Source organism: Psammomys obesus, unplaced genomic scaffold (assembly GCF_907164565.1).
Source record: "Psammomys obesus unplaced genomic scaffold, mPsaObe1.curated_primary_1811, whole genome shotgun sequence".
In the NCBI taxonomy this organism is placed as follows: domain Eukaryota; kingdom Metazoa; phylum Chordata; class Mammalia; order Rodentia; family Muridae; genus Psammomys; species Psammomys obesus.
The window spans coordinates 9,549,077-9,572,212 of NW_026595981.1; the positions used below are offsets into that span (position 1 = coordinate 9,549,077).

The 23,136-nt window shown below is 41.1% G+C and overlaps 1 protein-coding gene across 5 annotated transcripts in view; it reads left to right on the forward strand.

Annotated features, from left to right (window-relative positions):
* Nucleotides 1–23,136, forward strand: part of Acaca (acetyl-CoA carboxylase alpha) — a 260,615-nt gene that overhangs the window by 215,485 nt on the left and 21,994 nt on the right. For all 5 annotated transcript variants that reach the window (XM_055620094.1, XM_055620096.1, XM_055620095.1 and 2 more), the window contains 5 exons: nucleotides 8,653–8,796; nucleotides 9,300–9,420; nucleotides 13,070–13,166; nucleotides 15,922–16,018; nucleotides 17,224–17,359. In XM_055620094.1, coding sequence (XP_055476069.1) covers nucleotides 8,653–8,796; nucleotides 9,300–9,420; nucleotides 13,070–13,166; nucleotides 15,922–16,018; nucleotides 17,224–17,359 — 595 coding nt within the window. The remainder of the gene's footprint in view (nucleotides 1–8,652; nucleotides 8,797–9,299; nucleotides 9,421–13,069; nucleotides 13,167–15,921; nucleotides 16,019–17,223; nucleotides 17,360–23,136) is intronic.

Sequence of the window (23,136 nt, forward strand, 5' to 3'; positions counted from 1 at the left end):
TTTTCTAGTCATGCAGTCATTACACCATTGTTTGGTGTGTTTTCTTCATTTTTTCCTATACATGTTCATAGATCTTTTTCAGATTGTTCTTCACTTGAAGCTTACTACCCTGTCAACTCTCTCCTCTCTCTTCAACCTTTCTTTTCCCACAGCCCCAGCTTGGAAATCAAGTAAATTAGCTTCTCACCCTTGCCTCCCAGTTAAAAAACCTGTACTCCTCCAATAGTGTTTCCTCTTGGATTTGCAGTCCGCAGCCATCTCCAATAACCATCAGGCTGTCAGCTTTGCAGCTCCCTGCTACCTCCCACCTCCCCCATCACTCACCAGAGGAAAAAGAGAGCTGGAGCCAGAGCTTGAAATATATCATGCAATAGTGTATCATGAATTTGTTGTGAATCACAGCGGTGAAGCAGGTTTATTTATTTCTGAGACCTTAAATCAATACAAAGTAGGTCTCTTAGTTCTGAAGCTGGGATGGAGTGTGAAAAAATGAGCCCATTGTACTCTTAAAACTTTGGGGAAAGGAGATGACAGCTATATAATTCCATTTACCAGGCACTAGGGGCTTTAATGTGAAGGTGACAGGGAGCTCTTTGTGCATTTAGAGCACCATATCTTCTAAATAAAAGATCTGTACACCTGATAGTGGTGCACAGCTCCAAGTTTAATAATCTCCAAGCATTAGACCAAGCCAATATGTTCCCAAGTCAGAGGGTTCCCCCAACACCCATAAATTAAAAGTGCAAGAACTGCACATGTTGGTAGATTAGAAATGCGAGGACTCCAGTCTTTTCTGAGGAAGACAGACCTGAGCCCTCACTGAGCACAGACTCCTGTGTGAATATGATAAAGTCTTGGGACTCTAGACTGTTTAGAAACCTGACTCCTGGCTGTTCATCACTATAGGTGATGTCTCCTGTGCCTGGATCTAAATTTAGCCATGTCCCCTCTCCTTCAGAGTGGCCATCACCACCCAGTCTAATCAGCTAATGTACACAGTGTTGAATCATGAGAGCTAAGTGTGAAGAGCTTCTTCGATTGAACTCCAGATTACCATGCCTGAGCTTCACGTTCTTGTGCTTGAGTTTGATGTCTCAGTGCCGAGAATTTAAGACCTTAAAAATATCATGCATGTCTGAAAAACTGAGAAAACAGGGTTATTAAGGAAAAGAATACACTCCAGTTTAATCAATAGCATAACATGCAAATATGATGAGTTAAGGCCATCTTAACAGATAATCAACTTTTAAGTATCTTCATTTTCTACCTAACTCATTAATAAAATATCTTTTCTCAATTAATAAAGCAGGTTTATATAATTCAGTAGAGCAACCCTGATAATATCTGACTAAGTTATTGGCTTACTACTAGCCCATGATGAGAATTTTTAAAGATGGCTCAGCAGGTAAGGGCACTTGCTGCCAATATAAGGAACTGACTTCCATCCCCCCTGACCCACACATGCACCGTAGTGCACAAGTTCACATGCACTCAAACACACGGACACAGAAGAGCTGGAGCAGGGACCAATGACAACTCAAAAACATCACCTAGCATCTGCATCAAGGACAGCTGAAGGGAATGAACCACTTGCTTCCCTTTCATACCACACATTATAGCGCTAAAGCGACTTGGTTTTGGTAGCTCAGCTTTCTTAAATATGGCAGTGTTGAGTCTCTATAGCACATTTGGAATTATGTCATTCATTCATTGCATTTGTTATTTGTAAAATTGTTCTTATGTTGTGTAGATACATTGTGATTCCTGATTTTATGGTATTTAAAACAAACTTTTCATTTTTAGGACTATCCAATCTTTTGACATTCTAACCTATTAACATCTGTAAACATGTGGGACCCATTCATACCTGTCCCAGGATACATGCAAGCCTGTGTCCTAATGTTTGGACATGCCTGCTACTAAGAGATATTTTTTAAATGATACCCACCAGACATAAATGAGAAAAATGCAAAAAAAAAAAAAAAAAAGCTGCAGAGGAAGAATCAATGTTACTGTCCAGGAAGCCAGGATCTAGCAAGTACCAAACTCATATCTGACCACTGTGGGCTCTGGCATTTGGTCATTCCATCATTTGTCTGAAGCACCAGTATATTTAGAAAAGCCAGGAGACAACTGAAAAACAAATTTTAAAAAAATTTTACAGAAATCACACATTTGATAAAAGAGATTCTCTAGAATATATATAAAGAACTCTCAGAATTCAATAAGAAAATGGCCCAATAGTTAAATACATGGGCAAGAAATTTGAGTAGACTCTCCATGAAAGATGTTTACGGATGGAAAGTAAGTGCTTGCAATTATGTTTATCACTTCTCATTAGGGAATTTAAAACTGCAATTTCACAGCATTACATATTTTCTCCTAAATGATTACAGTATTTTGTTGTTTATTTATGGTGATGGGAGTCAAACCCATAGCCTGATGCATGCCAAGTAAGTGCTCTAAAACTGAGCTACATTCCCCAGCCCTAGGGGAAAAAAATAAATAAAAAACTTAATGTTTAGTTGACAAATTCCAAATGGTGAGGATTGGGATGGCCAGAACTCTGTCCACTAGTGAAAGAAATGCAAAAATGGTAAAGATGCCTTAAAATTTGTGGTTTCGTTTTGGTTTCTTTTATTAAGTTAGCTAGACGCTTACCATACAATGCTGTATCCAAATGTTTGTAGCAGCTTTCCTTCCTAATCTCTCCCCAAACTGACAGCCACCTAGATATCTACCAACTGACAAATCATTGAATGAGTTGTGGCAACCAGCTGTGAAAAAAACTACCTACATTTGGGCTATATGAATGAATATGATGCATTCATTATGGCAACCAAAAGAAACTAGGCTCCAAATGCTGCGTACTCTGTGAATTTCTTTATATGCCATTTTACAAAAGGCAAAGCAGCCAGAGCAGAAATGAGATCAGTGGTTGTTAGGAGTGGCAAAGGAGCAAGGGAGCATGATGATGGATATGTTCCCATGTCATTGTGGTACTGGTTGTTATTATATGTTTGTCAATGTATTTACACCATAAATTTGATACTTTTGTTATATGTGTATTATCCCCTGATAAGCCATATTCTTCTCATCCCCTTGGCTTTCTTTTGAGACAGGGTCTCATGTAGTTGAAGATGATCATGAACTCCTGATTCTCCTGCCTCCAGTTCCCAAGTGCTGGGATCATAGGCATGAGTCACCACACCTGGCCCTTAACCAGACTTTATTGAAAATGTTAAGTAGTTCTGTATTTGGAATTGATTTATTGTCAGTACTTTTGTGTCTCTTCCTAAATGAGTAGTTAGCTGATGGGTCCCTGGGATGAGTGATTTCTTTTGGCAGGAAGCTTATGTCTGGAAGCCTATGCTTTTTCTCTCATTTTTGACAGGCAGACCATCTATGGCTCTTCTCTATTCCTTTACATTTAAAGTGAGTCTCTGGCCCTGTACCCACTCCACCTGCAAATCTTTATTATCTTTCTGCTGGTGAATTTGTCCTTGTGTTCTTAACAAGCAGAAGTCTTGAAGTACTTTTTCTGGTTTGTATCTCAGTGTCTTTGTGGCTAGCTAAATACTTTCCTATCGGAGAATGATGGCACACATCTGCCCTAGGAGAACAAGACAAGATGGTCAAGCTTTAGGCCAGCCTGAGCTACATACATAGCAAGACGTTGTTTTAAGTTCATTTAAAACAAAACCAAAGTATTTTCCTGTCACTGGTAGCAAGTCTCTTTGCCCAAGATGACTTTTCAGCAAACTCGATCACTTCAGAATTTGTTTCTTATTGAGAGATTTTTGAGTCTTGCAGGGGTATTTTTCTTGACTCTAGCTATGGTTCAGATCACCCCCTCACCCTGCCAGTGTGTACTGCTGAGCTTCCTCTCTGGCCCCACACCTAATCCACCAGCTGCCAACCATTTTGCCAGTTGCCAGTGCCAGCAGTACAACAAAGGTATAAAAAGAAGTATGACCTGTTAACTATGTGCTTTTGGTAACTAACATCCAAATATTCTTGGTCACAGAGGTATTATTGTTCCTAGCTCCCCAAAAATTTAATTCTGCTAACCCTGGGATATGTTCCTGGAGAAACATTTACACAGTAATATGTGCAGCACCACTTAGAACCGTTAATTGGAGATTGAATTACACATCAGCTTTTAAAAATGTAGTGCTCTCAGGTCAAGGAGGATGCCAGCAGCACTCGCTGCCCCTTTCTTCTCTTTCATTCTTCTCTCTTTTGTCCCTGCTTTACCACTTTTCCTTATTTCCATCTGCTTTTACTCATATGTCTTCCTTCCCTCTCCAATCTTTTATCCGTAGCATCCCAGAGTGACTTTAATACCTAGAATCATGCATGTCGTCCAGTGATGATGATTGCTCAGTAAATTTGCCCTCTGGAGAATGGAAATGCCATGAGAGTATTGCGACGAAGTCTCTGCTCCTGTAGCCAGATTCTCACATTTGGAGGAATTTTGTGCTCCCTGCTTTCTAAAATAGTAGATGCCCTGACTCTTCAAGGATTGTTAAAAAGGGAAGAAAGGTGCGGATTTTCTTTTTTACCATGATTGATATGCACCACTATTATTTTCTGTCTTATCACATGATTGCAAATATTTACATAAAACTCCAGGGTCCTAACATAATATGTATATCAGGATAAAAGCAGTATTTTAGAAATTGAGCCAAGTTGCATCTGTGAAACTTAGAAATCGCAATACCTGTACTGACAAATATCCTGACAAGTAAATACTACACTCATTCAGTATTACATAGTGATTTCATTTGCACAAACCCTCACAGTGCTTTGCCACTTCAGTCAAATGTCTGGAGCACTGGGGAAAGGAAGAATGTGTTTATCTTGATCTCCAAAAAGGGATTTAAGGGCGAGAGCAGGCGGTATATTCGACTGTTTTCATTGCCTGTCAGCTGTGGTAAACCTGAGCTGTCTGCAGTGTCTCAGGGTAAGCAGCAGCAGCAGCCTTAGTGTGTATGACTGCATTCATTTCTACCTCGTGGGCATCTCAACATTTCTCTAAAACACCTTTGGTGAAACCTTTAACAATTGCATCTCTACTAATCACTAGCTTTCATGAGATACTTTAATTCTTAGGTCTGCCAACTACAGTAATTGGAGTGTTTGATGGAGCTTAAGTATATACAGAGACGGAGTGAAGATCTTTTCTCAGATTTATCCCTTTAGTTCTGTGGCCTGGGTACCCCTACGCAAGGGATCCTGGGATGACGCTTTTCTTGTTATTTCATAGAGCTGTTTTGACCATTTGGAGCAAGAGGGCAAAGGTGGCCTCAGGAGTGCCCTTTTGACTGTCTCGTGTTTAAATGGTGATAGATGCTTGTTAGGCAAATAAATTAGAATTTTGTATCATGTAGTAGAAAATGTGAGGAGAATGATTCAGGAACCAGAACATTGCAAGAAACTTGACTGATACAGAAATGCCTCTGTCAGAGTTTAAATGAGTGACAAATGAAGCCTACCTATTTGATGAAAACATGATGATGGTGAGGGCTGTTGACTCACAGCTTTCTCTCAAGGGTTGGTAGGCCAACATGAGAAAAACTGTGATTATTTGGGGGGGGGTACTTTTTACGTTTCTAGTTGCCAGCTAGGACTTGTGTGGCTGGCTATTCCTGCATAATCATTTCACATTGGGCAGAATGGAATCTGTCCCAGCCCAGATTCTGCTGCCTTGGTTGGAGCTTTTGTTGTGAAGTATTCTAAAATCATTAAAACCACTTGAGTCAGCAATGACCCCTATAAATCAGGAGTAATAGTGTTAGCCCTCATCTCACTTGGACATACTCTAAACCTACAGGCAGCTGAAGATAGCCCAGCATACTACTTTCTCTTGATTGTTAAATGACTGCGATTGTTGCTGTCTGTTTGTAGTTAAGGAAGTTGGCTTCATTTCTGTTTTCATCTCTACCCCACCCCCATCTCCCAAGCTAACACTGGTCAGTAAGGGCCCTTTGGGTGCTCCATACTTTATCCTATAAATTTTCTTTCATTAATAAATTAATTGAGTCTTCTTAGGTGGTAAGCCTTTGTTAGCACAGAAACAATGTTTTCTGTTGTGAGGAGCCCTAAGGTTTCTTTGGAACCAAAGATGAAAAGAACTGCATAAATGCTGCTGCTTTCCCGAACATTTCCCAGAGTATCAGAACTTGAGTGAGAAGACATGTGAAGTTCCGGAATCTTGCTCCTGCTGTAAAAATGCAAAGTCGGTGTCAAAATAACAACTAGTATAGAATGGGCAAGCAGTAGAACCTCTCTGGGAGTAGCCCGGTTCTGAATACCCTTCTCATTCATGGAAAAGAGGGCAAAAGCATTTAAGACAGTCCACTTCCAGAACTAAGGTGTTCTTGGTCGTCTTAGGTCCCTTTGTCTGAGCTTGGTCCTTCATTGCTTCATGGCTAGTTTTGTAACTATTCAGTGTTCTCATGATCAAGTTTTAGAAGTAGGATCAAAAATAATGTTTCTGAACAGAAAACACCCTTTCCTATGCAACAAGGAATATCTGGCTCCTGACGTAAATTGTGAATATCAGATATTCGGGGTCAGCATGGTGTCTTCTTTTTATTTCATTTCTCCTTTCCAATTTTATTTTAATAATTAAAAATACTGCTGATCACACTGAATGACTTCTAGCAGAGAAGCAGTCTGTCCCAGAAGGACCAGTTGTGGGCCATCGGGTTTATGACAGCCATAAAACCAGAGTCAGATCAGAGCGTAGCCTCCCTGAATGACAGGCTTCTGCCTCCACCAGAGTCCCCCATCAGCTGACTGCTTTAGAAATTTCTATTCGTTTGGGGTTTTTTGTTGCTGCTGTTCGGTTTTGTTTCCTGGTGCATGTGCAAGAGCGTGTGCACACACACTTAAAGATATAAATGAAACAGGTATGTAATACCCTCTGCCTGTTAGAGAGACTAAAGCCATAAAAATAACAAACGGCATGTATTTGCTAGAATGTCAAAGTTATGAGTTTATTTTGTAATGATGTGCTCCTGCCTTCATGAGGTAAACTGGCCGTGGCGGAGGTGTTATTAGTAATATGGACTCAGTGGAGCAGAAAGCCGAGTGACCGAGAGATCAGTGTATCAGTCAGAGAGAGGGCAAATGGAAAGAGACAGCAGGAGAATGAGAAAAGAGCCTCAGCGCCTGGGCTGAGATTAAAGACAGACTGAGAGGAGGATGGCAGCCCACTGGTCAGATATGGTCTCCCCTGTTCACTGGCTCCTTCAAAGGAGCTGCCAGCATGTTGCTTGGCTTAGGGCTGCCTGTAAAGGCTTGTTCTCTGTGCTTCCTTATCAAGGAAAGCAGTAATCAGAGAGCAATTTTGCTCTCCATATTCTTTTCAGAACATTCGCTTATGCCTTTCCAAGCTGAAGTTAAATGGAGCCAAGGCCAGCAGGATCACAGCGAGGTTATTACTTTGGTCAACGACTTGCTCAGCCTTTGGAAGGTCTTGATGTAGGGGGCTGACCCAGCAGGCAGAGGGATCTCTCCAAGCTCCTAATAAGAAAGGGCCAATTGAAAATATATAGGCATAGTTTGTTGGCCCTTAATTTGTTTAGGTTCTCCCAAGAGGTTGAAAATGAATAAAAGTTAGGAAGAAGAAAATTTATGTTGTTGTTTCTTGGAAGAGAGGAGAGGGAGCGGAGAGGAGAACATATAGTGAGCACTCCACAACTGTTTAGCTCTCTCCAGGGCTCCCCTAGATGACTGGCAATTACTACACACTCAGCAGTTTGCAATAGTCAGTGATCAGGCCGCCTGACTTCCATCTACCGGGTCAGAAAACCTCCCTCCCTGGAAGAAAGTATTAACCAATCTTCAGGAGGAAACGAAACCCTACAATTTCCAAGTCTGAGATGTTTTTTCCTTTGCTTTCTTTCTCTTTTTCTCTCTTTCTTTCTTTCTTTTTTTCTCCCCTTCTTTTTTAAGGGAAACTTTGTAGTTTCCATTTGCAAGTGCCTCCACTTGATAAGGGTTAAAATCCTCCAGAGAGACACTAGGGTGAGGACTGAATCCTTTCCAGTCCTCAGAAGAAAACAGGCTTGGGAAATAAATCACATTCACACCCAGCACAAAGAGGACTGGAGTCTAGGAGGTTTGTGTGTGTCATGAGCTGTTTCAGGATTTTGCCTGGGTTTAGGGATGGGCAAGGGAAACAGTGGGCCAACTTTAAAAATCAAATGGCAGAGAAAAGCTAATCCTTTAGAAAAATAAGGCACCCAAACTCATAGTATTTCTTTAACATAGACTTGTCAATAGTGTGTGTGTGTGTGTGTGTGTGTGTGTGTGTGTGTGTACACTATAAATCAAGATGTAGCCACTGCCCCCAGGGTTCCAGCATACCTACCACAATTTTAACTCAGAGCTAAAGTCCTCTGCACTTGTGTGTGGTGGCTTCCAGAGAGGGATGTTTGATAGCTTAAAACTGCAACAGTGCATGTAACAGTTGAAGGTCTTTTTTGCTTTCTAGATTTTCTTTTAAGAAAGAAAGTTCTTGGCAGTCCCTCTGAACAACCCACAGAAAATGAGTTTACCTTTGTCTAGTAAGAATTGGGAAATAATGTACACTGGTATATTTGTAGAGACCCGTGTCTTTTTACATGCTCATTCGTCTAGGTCCTTGGTCGGGAAGTGTACACCTCCAATAATCAGCTTGGTGGCATCCAGATTATGCACAACAATGGGGTTACCCACTCCACTGTTTCGGATGACTTTGATGGAGTGTTCACAGTCTTACACTGGCTGTCATACATGCCGAAGGTGAGTCCTTCTGCCTTCTCCACCATAACTTCATGTTTGGGGTGCCCTGCTTGAAGACTTTATCAAGTATTGCTCTGAAACCTGTAGATTTCTCTTTCTTGAAGCTGTCTTTTACCTTCTACCTTCAGAATACCTTTGGCTCTCATTAACTCCCATTGTTTTCCAGCCACAGCTATTTCATGCCCTGTTTATGTTCAAATCCCAAAATATTAAGACTTCCTCATACTCTGTGAGTTTCCTGCCTATAGTAGCCATTTGTCTTCCAGGAGCTTGTTTTCTTGGAGAGCAAGGGCATGATGGATCAGATCAGAATGCACCAGTGTGTGTTAGGCTCCTAAATGAAAGTTGAAAGTGCGTGTTCCTTGGGCTCGACACATAACTGGGATGGGTGCAGTTCTGTAGGCGGGTTCTGCTGTTTTTGTCTGGAGCTATTGTTGCTGAGTTGAGATGTGAGACTGACATCAGCTGATTGGTGTGTCCATTCTGTCCCACTCTTTCCTTAGAGTGTGCATAGCTCGGTTCCTCTCCTGAGTTCCAAGGATCCTATAGATAGAATCATCGAGTTTGTTCCCACAAAGGCCCCGTATGATCCTCGGTGGATGCTGGCAGGCCGTCCTCACCCAAGTATGTATATGTTTAAGGGCCCAGTGGTATCCTGGCTGTCAAACTCTATCTGGTCACTATCCAACTATAGCACAAAAGTGTATTACTAAGAGCACTGAGACAACTACAGGTGTGAATGCCTTCGGTCTCAGCATTTGGCAGGCTGAGGCATGAGGATTACCTGTAGTAGTACGAAGCCAGCTTGGGCTACATAGTGATTCAAGTCCAGCCAGAGATGCATAGCTAAGCCATGTCTCCAAAACAAAAGATGGCCAAAGACAGAGTTACCTTGAGAAAATATCTCTAAACTTCAACTATAGAATTCAATTATACGCTTCCTTGAAAACTATTGCTGAATACTATGTTTTTCCGGTGATATTGATAATAGTTTTGATAGTAAAATACTTTTACTATGAAGTCCTGAGATTCGGGACACAGTGGCACACACCTGTAATCCCAGCAGAGGCAGGTGGATCTCTGTGAGTTCAAGGCCAGGCTGATCAAAAAACGAGCCCAGGACAGCCAAGGCTACACAAAGAAACCCTGTCTCAAAAAAAACCAAAAACGAAAACAAAACAAAAGGCCTGAGTTTTATCCTTAGAACCTGCATTTTAGAAAGCTGGGCATGGTAGCCTTTGTTTGTAATCTCAGCATGGGGGAGGTGAAGACCGATGGATCCCTGGGGCTTGCTGGGCATCCAGCTTAGTGTATTATAGTCCTAGGCCAGTAGGTGGCACCTGAGTGATGACGACACCGAAGGTTGTCCTTTTTCCTCACAAGCCTCATACACATACACACACCCTCACACACTGCAGAAAAAAATAATGAGTAAGTATGTAAAGTAAATTTGCATTTGTCAATCTACTTGGCAATTGCAGAAAACCTTCTTTTATAAAGCCCCAAGTGGCCTGTTGTTTATTTTTTTTTATTTTGTTTGTTGTTGAGATAGGGTTTAACTTTGTAGCCCAAGTTGGCCTGGAACTGGCTATGTAGCTCAAATTAGCCCTTATCTCTCAAATCCTTTTGCTTCAGTATGCCAAGTGCTGAGATTCAGGGCAGGAACTACCCACCACACCTGATCCCTGCTTTCTCCAAATGGTGTGAGGAAGTGTTTGTTCTTTCTTGCATGCTTATTGTCACTATTCATTTTTAAAATACAATAAATGTATAAAAGAACGGATTACATGGGCTGGAGAGATTACTCAGTGCTTAAGAACATAGGCTGCTCTTCCAGACATGGGTCAATTTCTAGACACTACGTGGCCGTGCACAGCTATCTGTAACTCCAGTTCCAGGGGAATCAGCGCCCTCTTTTGGCCTCCCTGGGCACCTGGCATACAAACACACATGTGGGCAAAATACTATAAACATTAAAATTAAAAAAGAATTGCAGAAGATATTTTGTTAAACTTAAGGGTCATTGTGGTTCTGCGGAAATAAAAAGAATTGTTCGTAAGGAAGACTTAATAGAACCCAAAGCTGCGTCTTATGTAAGAACAGTTCCACATACGTATCTTTTTTGCAAGATCTCACCGCTATTATTTTGATGTTGGGGCTTCATCTTGATATCTAACTATAGATAGTCTAGAAAATTCAAGAGAATTCTGCTTTAATTTATAATCATACCTTTTTCTCTGTGCAGAAAGATCAGCATAGTCATCTTTCGCTTCTCTTATTTTATGCATGGTTATGGTGTGAACCCTAAGCCTGACATAGTGATTGGCCTTAAAAAGCCAGGACTTTTCTGGGAATTAAGTGGGTGTCCTCTACATTCAGAACGAAGCCCAGTGAGTGTTCTCCTGGGAGACATAGGAAGCATCTTAGTGGCACTCCAGTTCTACAGCTGAGTTAGAGTGGCTTCCTTGTGGGACTATCAAGTCCAGCCAGCATAGCCAATGGCCCTTTCCTCCCTAGTCAGCATATGAGGCCCTGTGCACACCAGGCAAGAATCCTACCGCCTAGCTAGACTTCTAGCTGTCTTGCAAGGGTTTTGAAACAAGTAAACTTTTTGATTTTGAAATTAATTCTATAGTACCAAATCATTATTATCGAAGTAAAAGTCATAAATGATCCAGGCATCTAGTTAAAATTTCAGTATCCTGACAACTCTAGAAATATGGTTGAGAACCTTCATCAGAACTTGAGTCCTTGAGAAGCATGGTGTTATATGCATTTAATCCAGCATGTTAAGAGGATGAGGCAGGAGGATTGCACATTCAAGTCTAGCCAGGGGTAAGATTGTCTTAAAAAGCAAAGCACCTTTGTTTCATAGGGTAAACAGAAGTACTTGTGTAGGTGGGCATTATCCAGGTCATTATTAATAAGAACCACAGAGTAAAATGAAATTTGTGATAAACTAAGTTTTCTGGTGTTTTTGATAATATTTTTTCATCTGCTCTCTAGTAATTCATCCTGCTGTCTAAGTGCAGCTAACACTGGCTCCCAAATCGAGTGACTTCAGATTTTAATTTAGTGGAAGCGTTAAAGAAAGCAGATGATTCCCTGTGATAAGTTAAAGCAGATATCTTCTAGGTGAAAAGTTAAAGTCATTTATTAGAGGCGATAGTGCTGTGATATTCTTCAAACTGACGCCCAACACGAGACCAGAATCTAAACGATCAGCTTTGGGCTCACGATAGAGAGATAATTTTGAAATGGATGATCACATTTTACACTGGGGCCATAGAGGCAAGGAATGTAGAACACAGTAATTACAAGTTTAGTCTTGATAAAACACTGTCCGTCCTGTTTAAGTCAGCAGAGGTTAGCTTGCTCAGATCTCTACTTTTAATTGGTTTTGGACTTGAGGTTTAGGGGGTGGCGGGCCTTGTTCAAATTAGAAGAATCACAGAGAAACTGTGAGCTGAGAGGACAAACGAGGAAACAGTTATTTGCAGAAGCCTTTATAGGTGCTTAGTCAAACATTCATGCCTGTGGAACAAAGGTTTTGTCTTAAACTAAGGTGGTAAAAGTTATCTGCCTTGCCAGTATAGGGAACTGAATAAGGAAGGGAGATCATGTTATTAAGTGTGTATTTTTTTTAAGTATATATAGCTTAACCATTATGTTTTGTTCTGTTAAGGCCATGTTGTCATGACCTTTCATGTAAAAAGATTATACTTTGTCAGCCATAAGTATAGTTAATCTTTGTTGTTGCATCGACTGAATCCCTTATTTACCTCCAAGTTTGATTCTTCATTTGATCATTAACACTTAGGATTTTCCTCTTCCCATTAAAAGAAAATCATTGGAATCAAACAAAATTGTAAGGCAAGTTTTAAGATAGAATTAAACATTTTAAAAACATCTTTAATGACTTGGCTGCTTCTTGACAAATGTTTGTAGTGTCTTGAAAAAAAGCCAAGCTATTTATTTAAAAGCACGAAAACTCTCTGCTAGCTGAACCCCATCGTTTAACAATAAATGATGCTTTTGCTGATAAATGATTCTCTCTATGCAGACTAGCAAATGAAATAGGGGATGATTTCTGAAGGCAGATGAACACTCAGTTGCTTAATGTTTCCATCTATTATAATATGGTTAAAAACAACAAACTCCTCAAAATAAGTCCCCAGATCCCACCTTAAATCCATCAGCCCAGTGCACTGTCAGTAGTTGACTGCCTTTATGCTTTTCGTTTCTTTCCCACCCCCACCCTTTTCCTTTATAGCCCAGAAAGGCCAATGGTTGAGTGGATTTTTTGACTATGGATCTTTCTCAGAGATTATGCAGCCCTGGGCACAGACTGTGGTGGTTGGCAGAGCCAGGTAAGACCTTTTCATTTTGGAAACTTCTTCTTCCCAAGTAAAAACAGTAAAGGAAAGGGTCAAAGCTTTTACCAATTAAGCTTTTGTCTGCGTCTTCTAAGAGTATTAGATGATAGCCAGAGTCAAGGTAAGCTGCTGATTCCTATAGTAGTTCAGTGTGTTCTTCTAATGAAATGTTTAACCTGACGGCTGATTTTGACAGTATTTCCTTTTTATAACTTCTCCAAAAGAAACTCTTTGGGAACCATAAAGCCAAACTACAGTAGGTATCACCAATCAGTTTCTTCCCCACAAGACCACTGTCTCCCAGGAGCAGGCACCACACTGTTCTCTGTGTACCCTGAGAGTAGTTTTTTCTGACATCATGACTACTGAAGTGACTTATAGTACTGCATTGTATTGGAATAGAATCAGATTTGAATTGGAAAAAAAATTTTTTTTAATCTGAAACAGGAGTGAGTAAAATAAGCTGGCATAGGTTGCTGGGATACCCGTATTTTTCAAGTGGGAAATTGAAGTTTCTATTAAATTTTAATACCCACTCTAAGAAGTGCTTCACTCAACAGCAAGCTCTGTGCAAAATAATCTGTCGTGCTTGCTCTAACGAGCACCTGCCAAGGCTGATCTTAATCTAGGTCTGTGCTGCAGACATGCTGCCTGAGAGATCTGCATCAGAGGCTCACCTTCCTCCAGGGGGCAATCAGTTTTTCTTATCTTGGTGAAAAGAGGCACCTGCTCAAGATTCTCCAACATGCCACATTGGCTTGAGATTTAGATGCTAGCCTTGAAAATAATTCTAGGCTTTGTGGTTCTCTCAGTACATCAGGTCAGCATGCCTCATACAGCCAGTGACAAGGAGCCATCTGATGGCGAATCCCACAGACAGGGCCTTCCAGTGTCTGAATAGGACTCATCTGAGACAGGAACTCGGAAACTAGCTGCTCATCTTTTTTCAAGTGTCATGTCTTTGCCCTCGCCCAGAGCTACGGCATCCCTGTGAGCATTATTTTGTGTTGGTAAAATTCCTGCTGCAGAGTGGAAGTGGGCGTACAGTTTGTTACAGTTTCTCAGGTCATATTAGAATTGATGTTTTTGAGAATTTGTTTTTGTTTATTCTGTTTCACCTTTCCTGTGTATACAGTGCATGACAACGTTTAAGCCTTCCAAAGCCAAAATTTTGCTGTCTTTAAGATCGTCCTGTGGGATATGAGAGAACAATGCTTTACCCTTAAGATTAGAAGAACAGGGATTATTTCTCTGCAACCACGATCAGTGAGGCTTGGCTTTAGTTAGCTCAGCTATTGTTTATTTCAGCATTCACTCGGACTTCTTCCTTTCTTTCCATCTGATGTTCTGGGCTTCTTACTCCAAACACATACACATGCTCAGAAGTATATAAAACAAATGGAGCTAGCTTCTTTCAAAGGCAGTGGCATTTCAAGAAATAAATATAAATGTATTCTTCTGGGATTGTTACTGTAAGTGCTGCCAAAACTCATCTTTGGTATGTATGTTTGGAATATGTGTGCTATTGGCTGTAAATTGTCTTTTATTATTCCATGGCACCTTGTCCAGGGACACACTATAAAACAAGATGTAGCATCTTCATGTGCTAGCCTGATAAAATTTATATGAAGTATAATAGAAAACAGAAGTTGTTCTGAGCTGTTTTCAACTTCAATAAATAACTGTAATACTCGGATAAAGATGTTCTTTATTAGGTCACATGGGCCCTAATATATAAGTTATAAGTTACCGATTTAGGGTGGCTTTTGCAATTACAAGTTTCCAGTTGGAGTGTTAATCATTGTGAACAGAAATATTTCTGAACCCTCTTGTGTACCTCCTGCTCGTTGTCTGGTTGTCTAGAGGGCTTTTGATTCTGATTCAGTGCAGGCAAGTGACAAGGGGTGGTGGGTGGTCTCCACTCAACTCCAGTTAGGTCTCTTGTGATGAAAAGAATCCATTTCCAGTGGTTGATGTAACAGCTAAAGATCATCTTTCATGGAAAAGTTTGTCATGGACATGTTGTAAGGAATGAAAGTATAACCCAGCCCAGTCCCAGCCCAGGGGAAAGCAACTGGCAGATTGAAGATGGAATCACATTTTCTGGAGTAAGGACTCACCCTACATTTCGCATCTCCCTCTTGGTTTCTCTTCTTTCTTCCCTTCATCTCTGACTTGTTCGAGGAAATGAAGGACCAGTATAGGAAATTATTACAGAATATAGATGCAGAAGCTTCAGACTTCTGAATCTTAGCTTAACATATCTTTGAAATTAAGTATCTGCTTCTGACACAGATTCCACCAAGATTATTACTAAAAAATATTCCTGTCTCATTGTTTTTTTCCCACTATTTAACTGCCACAGCTCTCTCTCCCATAAGGCCAGCAGCTTCCAACCATCTCCCACTCCCAAAAGCTGATTGACAGCAAACCCAGAAGTTTCATTTGGCAACCACAGAAGTAGATGTGTGTATGCACTAGGCTATTGAGTCTCTCCTAATTACAGCACTCAGTTTGAATTTGTCCTGTTGGGCACTTTAAAATGAGTGAGTGTGAGGGTACTTTCCACTGAACTTACAAAGTGAATTCAGAACCCCAAAGTTCTCACCTTTAACCCCTAGGCGCATGAGAGTCTCTCCTGCTGTCTGTTTTTAGTTTTTCTCTCAGTGTTTGTGTGCAACTGAAAAATAAATGTCTAATTATAATATTAACATGTATTATGTTCCCGTGTGGCTCTCCTTCTCCCCAGGTTAGGGGGAATCCCTGTGGGGGTAGTTGCTGTAGAAACCCGAACTGTGGAACTCAGCATCCCTGCTGATCCTGCAAACCTGGATTCTGAAGCCAAGGTTGGTTACCTCAAATATTCCTTGTGCCCATATTTGGAGTACCTTTGTGCCTGGAGTTTGTTTCCCTTCTACGGTGCCTACAGAAATATTGGGACTAATGCAAGCCACCAGATTTTACAGGGAAGGGCGGCAGCCACCTTCAATAATTGCAGAACACTGTGATCACTTTCAAGGTCCTTTTGAAAGCAAAGTTTTGTGTGAAAAGTTGGATAGGCTGCTACAGTAGCCTCGGTGATGCTGGAGCGTCTGCTTTCATTGGGGTATAGTCTTACAGAGAGGCAACTGGCACTGATGCTCATCTGTCCCACATTCCCAGAGCTACACCTTGGAGTGATAATAGATCCAGTTGTGGAAACTACACCGGTCCTCCCTTTTTTGAAGATGTATTTGATTTTTATACATCTCACCATCTAGAGCAAGAAGGTAGGGGGTGTGAAAGAGAGCAATAAGGAGGCTCCTCAGCAGTATCACGCCAAGAATCTGGTAATTAGTCACAGTACCAGAGAGGGGAAAGGAATTGGAGACTATACAGGTGGTTCGCTTTGAATAGTTTAGGGCTGGGGAGATAGTTCAGTCAATAAAGTGCTTGCCATACAAGCATGAAGACCTGAGTTTGAGTCCCAGAACCCACATTTACAAGCAGACAAATTAGATACGATGCCAAATTAGTAATCGCAGCCCTGGGAAGGCAAAGACAAGGGGATTCTTGGGGCTTGCTGACCAGCCAGCTCGCCTACTTGAATGAACTCTAGGCCAGTAAGAGGCCCTGTCTCAAAAAAGCAAAGTAGATGGGACTAAGAATGATGACATCCAGTGTTGATCCCTGGCTTTTACATACTTGTACACATAGGGACACACAGGTTCATCCACATGTACATACACACACAAAGAAAGAAAGAGATAGTAACTGAGTTGCCTTTAAAAGGTTTTCTTGTGACTGCTTGAAAAGCAACTCAATTCCTTTTGTCTCAGGAGTGATGGTATGGTCAGGCTCCCCTAGAGAAGAGTGTTCAATGGGGTCAAAGATCCAGGATCTTTTCTTTTTCACTTTAGGGGTCATCCTCATAATGAACAACAGTTTTAATTTATTTGGTTTGATCTTGAGCTTACTAGCTTTGATAAATTAAATAATAGCTTGATCAGTTGAGGGAGGTTCTCCTTCAAACTGTGTTGTTAACTAGCTCCTCCTGTGCTTTTCCCAACAGATAATCCAGCAGGCTGGCCAGGTTTGGTTCCCAGACTCTGCATTCAAGACCTACCAGGCTATCAAGGACTTCAACCGTGAAGGGCTACCTCTAATGGTCTTTGCCAACTGGAGAGGCTTCTCTGGGGGGATGAAAGGTGACTAATGGGCTGGGAAGATAGTGACTGGCCTGCTGTGGGCTAGAGGGGAATCAGTGATTGCTAGGCAGGGGCTGGGAGGGAGGGAAAAGAGGTCAGTGGCAGAGTGTAAGTAATAGTGATCCTGTGGGTGTGCTAACAGCTCATCACAGGTGACCTGACAGCTCCTCTAAGGTACTGGAACAATAAGATACATCTTCTAAGTTGAGTGTGGTGACTCATGCCTTTATTCCCAGCTGAATCTCTGAGTTCCAAGACAGTCAGGGCTACACAGAGAAACCTTGTCTCAACTCTTCCCAGTCTCCCCCTCCCCCCAAAAAAGACATGTCTTCTAACTTCATTAAAAAATTGCAAAGATATTCTATTATTGTGTAGGTAGCCTACTGTTGAAGATTCTGCTTTCGCAGATAGATGTTAGACCCTTTTGGTGGTCCTGGGAGTAGTATTTTACTGGTTTCTACCCCTCTTTTCTGTACATGATCTTCACTCACATTACTCTCTAACATTCTCTGATGACCAAGATGGATTCTGAAATTAACAATAACTGCAAGAAAATGAAAAACCTCTATTCCAGACACTGGTTTGGCTATTTGTGCTATCTTTTATTATTATGCACCAACAGCCGTAGGCCTGTGGCTCCAGCAGATTAGACCATTAGTATAACGGCTCTAGTCCATACCATGGGAATTTCTTAGTGATTAGGCAGCCAGTGTCACTATTAACTAAAAATCCTCCATGAACAGCCACTGCGGACAGTCCAGGGAGAGCCAAAAATTATTACCTCATATTCGGATAGACACCCATGGCTCTGCAACGGCTAGCTTCTGCACCTACAGGCTGTGAGAGTATGCCGGTGGGTGCATTCCTCATCTACCTCAGGATTCTGAAGGAGTAGATGGGCTGGGGAAATGAAAGCAGCTGACATGCCGAAGTGATTGAGATTGCTGAGATCCTAGAAATCTGAAGTAGTGAGGTCTCCATAGAGAGCTACACAAAGCTTAGAGCAGGCGTTTTGTGTGGCTGTTCCTCCGCTTCCTGAGGGAGGAACAGCCCAGGAAAGCTCCCCCTTGTAGGTTACTGGACATGTGTGAGATAAATTCATAGTTTTTGCCAATAACACCCCCTTGCTTAGCCAGGCCTCTTTGAAAAAATGAAGAGCTATTGTTACTGTTTTTGCAGTCATCAGAAAGACTATACTTACTAGAGAAATACCCCTTTTCCTGGAGAAGGCTTTGACTATACGTACAGCTTAATGCTTATGTACTTTTTAAAAATGATTTTTTTTAATGTGTCTGGGTGTTTTGCCTATGAGTATTTTTGGGCACCACATGTATGCCTGGTGTCTGTTGAGGCCAGAAAAGAGAGTCAGATCTCTTCTGGGGTGGAGAGGGGACTGGATTTACAAATGTTTGTGAGCCACCATGTGGGTGCTAGGAACTAAACCCAGGTTCAATGCAAGAGAAGTAAGTGTTCTACCCTTTGAGAGATTTTCAGCCCCACTTGAATACTTTAAATCTTTTTATTATATTTGGTTAGGGGAGGGGTCAAGGACAACTTGTGGGAATTGCTTCTCTTCTCCCATCATACAGGTCTTAGAATTCCAACTCAGCTTGTCAGATGTGATGGCAAGCATCTTTATTCTCTGATCCATGTTACCAGCCCCATTTATACTTTTCCTTTTTTAAGTATAAAGTGAAAATACCCTGAGAAAAGGAACATAGTTTAATCAGGTCAACTCTTTGACTGAGTTCCTATGTGTAACTGTATTAGGTGCCTCTGAAGACATGTCAGACATTGTCTCAAGGAGTCGAGAAAAATGCTCTTTTGGGTAGCCTGATAAAGCTGTAATATATAAGCAAAATACCAGGGGTTCAACAGAGGATAGCACACAGAAGCTGGATCGAGAGAGATGCTAACACTCTTTGGTTCACACATGTGAGATTCAGTTAGCACTGACTGTTACTTGGCTCCCACTTCCTTTGCTGTTTGTTTTATGCTGACACCTGAGGAGTCAGTGATGTTCCTTAGTGACTTCACTGCAGGGTACTAAGAAGGTACTCCTTAGTGATACATTGGCAGGGAGTCACCCTGCCTATCCTGTCCTACCTAGAGGTCAGAGCTGCCCCTGTACTAAAAGTTTCAGTTCTGCTACCTGCTTTGACATCAGTTCCTTACTGGTTGTGAAACCCTAAAACAGTAAGAACAAAATTAAGATTCACTGAAGGCAAAACCAGTGCTACATTCTGTAATTCCAGCACCTGGGAGGCTGACGCAGGAGAATTGACGCAGGAAGATTGATGAGTTTGAGCCCAACCTGGGCTACATAGTGAGACCCTGTTCTCAGTGTGGTGTGGGTGGGTTAATGAATCTTTGCACTAGAAACTATATTAACTGCTTTCATGTTGTCTTCTGTGATCACAATAAAAGATATGTCAAATTGCTGTCTGCAGTTTACATGAATTAAGGCTTAGGGTAAGTAAATCTCTCTAAGTGACTAGCTAAGAAAATGACAGCGTTGATAGACAAATGTGGATCTATCTCTCTGTTTCTTTAAGTGTGTGCAGGGTACATGCACACCACGATGCATTTGTGCAGTCAATTTTATCCTTTACATGAGTTCGAGATCTAGCTGTTCCAGATTTGTTCACCAAAGGCCTTTCCCCACTGGACCACCCTGCCTGCCCATCTCTCTCTCTAGAGCAGCACTCTGGCTGACCAGATCACAGAACCAGAACCAGTCGACTTTTAACATCCCTGGATACCCTGAGAAAGTTTTCACTTGTCTATTTTCCCCTCCTTTAGAAATCTCTGTGGTTATTGCAGGAAGAATTAGCTAGAGCTCAGAAATGACTTTTGTTTTGTTTTATTTCCTGAACTTTATAGCAAATTCAAAATTAGCTTACTCTATATAGTAACTCCTCTCAAAAATTATTTTTAATTGTGGTAAAATATACATAATCCTTTTTTTTTATTTTTGTGGGATTTTTTTTGTTTTGCTTTGGTTTGGGGGATTGTTTTGTTTTTGTTTCTTTGGATTTTTTTTATTTTTATTTATTTATTTATTTATTTTTGTTTGGGTTGGTTGGTTGGTTGGTTGGTTGGTTGGTTGGTTGGTTGGTTGGTTTTTGGCACAGGGTTTCTCTGTGTAGCCCTGGCTGTCCTGGGCTTGCTTTTTAGACCAGGCTGGTTTTGAGCTCACAGAGATCCATCTGCCTCTACTGGGATTAAAGGTGTGAGCCACTATGTCCAGCTATTTTTAACCATGTCGAAGTGTACAATTTATTGCTTAATTATTCTCATAGAGCTACTTAACAAGTATCTCAAACTTTATCATCTTCAAGTTAAACTCTGCTCATTAATTAATAACTTTCATTTCCTCCTCCTTCCTATCCCTGGTTGGAAATGAGTTATTGGCCTACTGTAGTCCAGAGCAAAGTTCATTTTTCTGAACTTTGGTGTGATGCATTCTTTTACACACCACATAAGACAAAGAGGCTCTGGGGAAGATAGAGGCCTGTGTGACAGCAGGAGGGGGAAGAACACGCTCTCATATGTACATACAGGTCAGGATGTTTCCCACATATTATCTCATGTAAGAGGACCTAAGCTGAGAGCCTCTTGTCATTCTCCACAGCCCTTGGGGAGATGTTTGCAGTTTTGGTTTCAATGCTGGCTGGGGATTATGCAGGGAGGGAAAATAAACAATTATGCCATCCCTCAGTGCACACAAACACACAGCCAGAAGCCGACTGCACTGTGGGTAAAATGACTCCAAAATTGTGTGTAATGAGTAGGAAAAGATTAGAGACAGCTCTTGCTATGCTGAAAATTGACATTAGTGGAGGGAAAAAAAAAACCTCTTTACTAGTCGGCCTAGGAGGTCTAATTCGAGCAGTAAAAAAAATATAAATAAATAAATAAAAGCTTGTCAAGATGGTATTGGTGCTTTTTTTCCAATGAGCTCTATCTGGCCGGAAGGCTATTCAGCATAATGCAAAATTAAATTATAAAAACTGGCTGAATATTTAGATGGAAGAGCCATTTGGAAGCAGTTTATTTAGACGAACCGGCAATGACCCACAACAGGGAGACATCAAGCGTGAAATTTACTAGAAATTAGCACCAGGGTCCCAGCCTCAGCATGAATAGCTTGATAGGATGCAAATCCCAGTGATATTAAGCCGCCTCACTGCTGGTGCTACAGGGTCACTCTCAGTTGGCTTTTCATGTTATACTTATTATTTTTTCCTGGGACAGGTTATAAATAACAATAAAAAAACCCACATTTATTGAAAACTTTAACTGGAATGAAAGTCTATTTTAAAGTCTCTGATAACTTGGATGTTGAAATACAATGTCCGCCGGCCGTAATGAACTCATGAGAGACATTACATGTATGCAGCTTGTGTATGCCTAATGTTTACCTCAGTGCCTAACATAATCTTGCCTAAGCCAATAAGATCAGTTCCAGTTTTCGAGTATGGGGCGCTGCGGAAATACTTCCACACCCACACCTTGTCTGGGACATGTGGCTGCCACAGCTTATCTATGTTGTGTAACAATGAAAGCCTCAGGCAGAGTTGATGTCTGGGTGCTGGGTGTGATCAGCATTCATGCAGATGTGCTTTCCCAGGATGCTAGAAAGCTCCTTCCTCTCCAGTGGAGAACGGATCGATATTTCCATTTCCAGTTCAATTGCATTTCTCAGGCACCAGGAAGGACAGGCACTTGCAGGGCTTTAAATTTCCCTGGACTGACTCCATTGCCTTGGAGACCCCCTCATATTCTTAGCTAAGTTTTCAGTTCTTAAAAATGGAGGGGTTTTAGACATTTGTATTTCAGAATAAAAATAATTATTTTATTTTGTATCTTGCAATTCAGTGTTAGCATATTAATTGTAGAATTTTCTTTGTGTTTATATTTGAATAGACTGGGGGGTGATTTGACAGTTACATTATGGGTCTGTTTGTTGGTGTTCAGGGGAGATGGAGGCGTTACGTTAGCTCCAAGCATGGCAGCTTTAAAGAAGCCTAAAGTCCCTTTCCTATGTCAGATTTAGAGCTTGAAGATACTTGTTTGGCAGCCAGATGCAAGCCCTTTACATACCTGCTAGCGCCATCAGTGCCGTTCCTGACATCTTTGAACATGAGGAGATCAGGCACACTTAGATGGGTTCTCTCACTCAGCTCTCCTCTGGTTAGTGTGGTCAGCCAGGAGAGTCCTCTCAGCCCTCACACTCTGTCCACACAGTAAGAATGAGTAAAGGAAGGGAGTAAAATAATAACTTTAAAGTCAAGAGATGTAAATTTGAAACTGGGCACGTTAACACATGCTAAAATCTCAGCAGTCAGGAGGCAGACAGGAGGATCATAAGTTCAAGGTCAACCTGGGCTACAACGTAAAACCCTATCTCAGAAGAAAAACTTCATTTGCCTATCATTTTTACCATTTACTCTTACTTAACTAAGCTTTCTTTAGCTTAGCTGTAACATGGATATAGGAAAAATAATATTTCTGATTATTACTGTTGTGTATTTATACCTGGGTACACAAGTGTATATGTTTGCAGTCTTGATTCCTGGTATATAGCAATCTACCCAGTGATGAAAAGGAAGAACCAAAATCCTTTTCACAAAACTGAAAATTTTTACTCAGTTTCATTGCAAATTCCATATAGTGTGAAGTTAAGTGTTTTGCTTTATTTATCTATCATCTATCTATCTATCTATCTATCTATCTATCTATCTATCTATCTATCTATCTATCTATCTATCTAT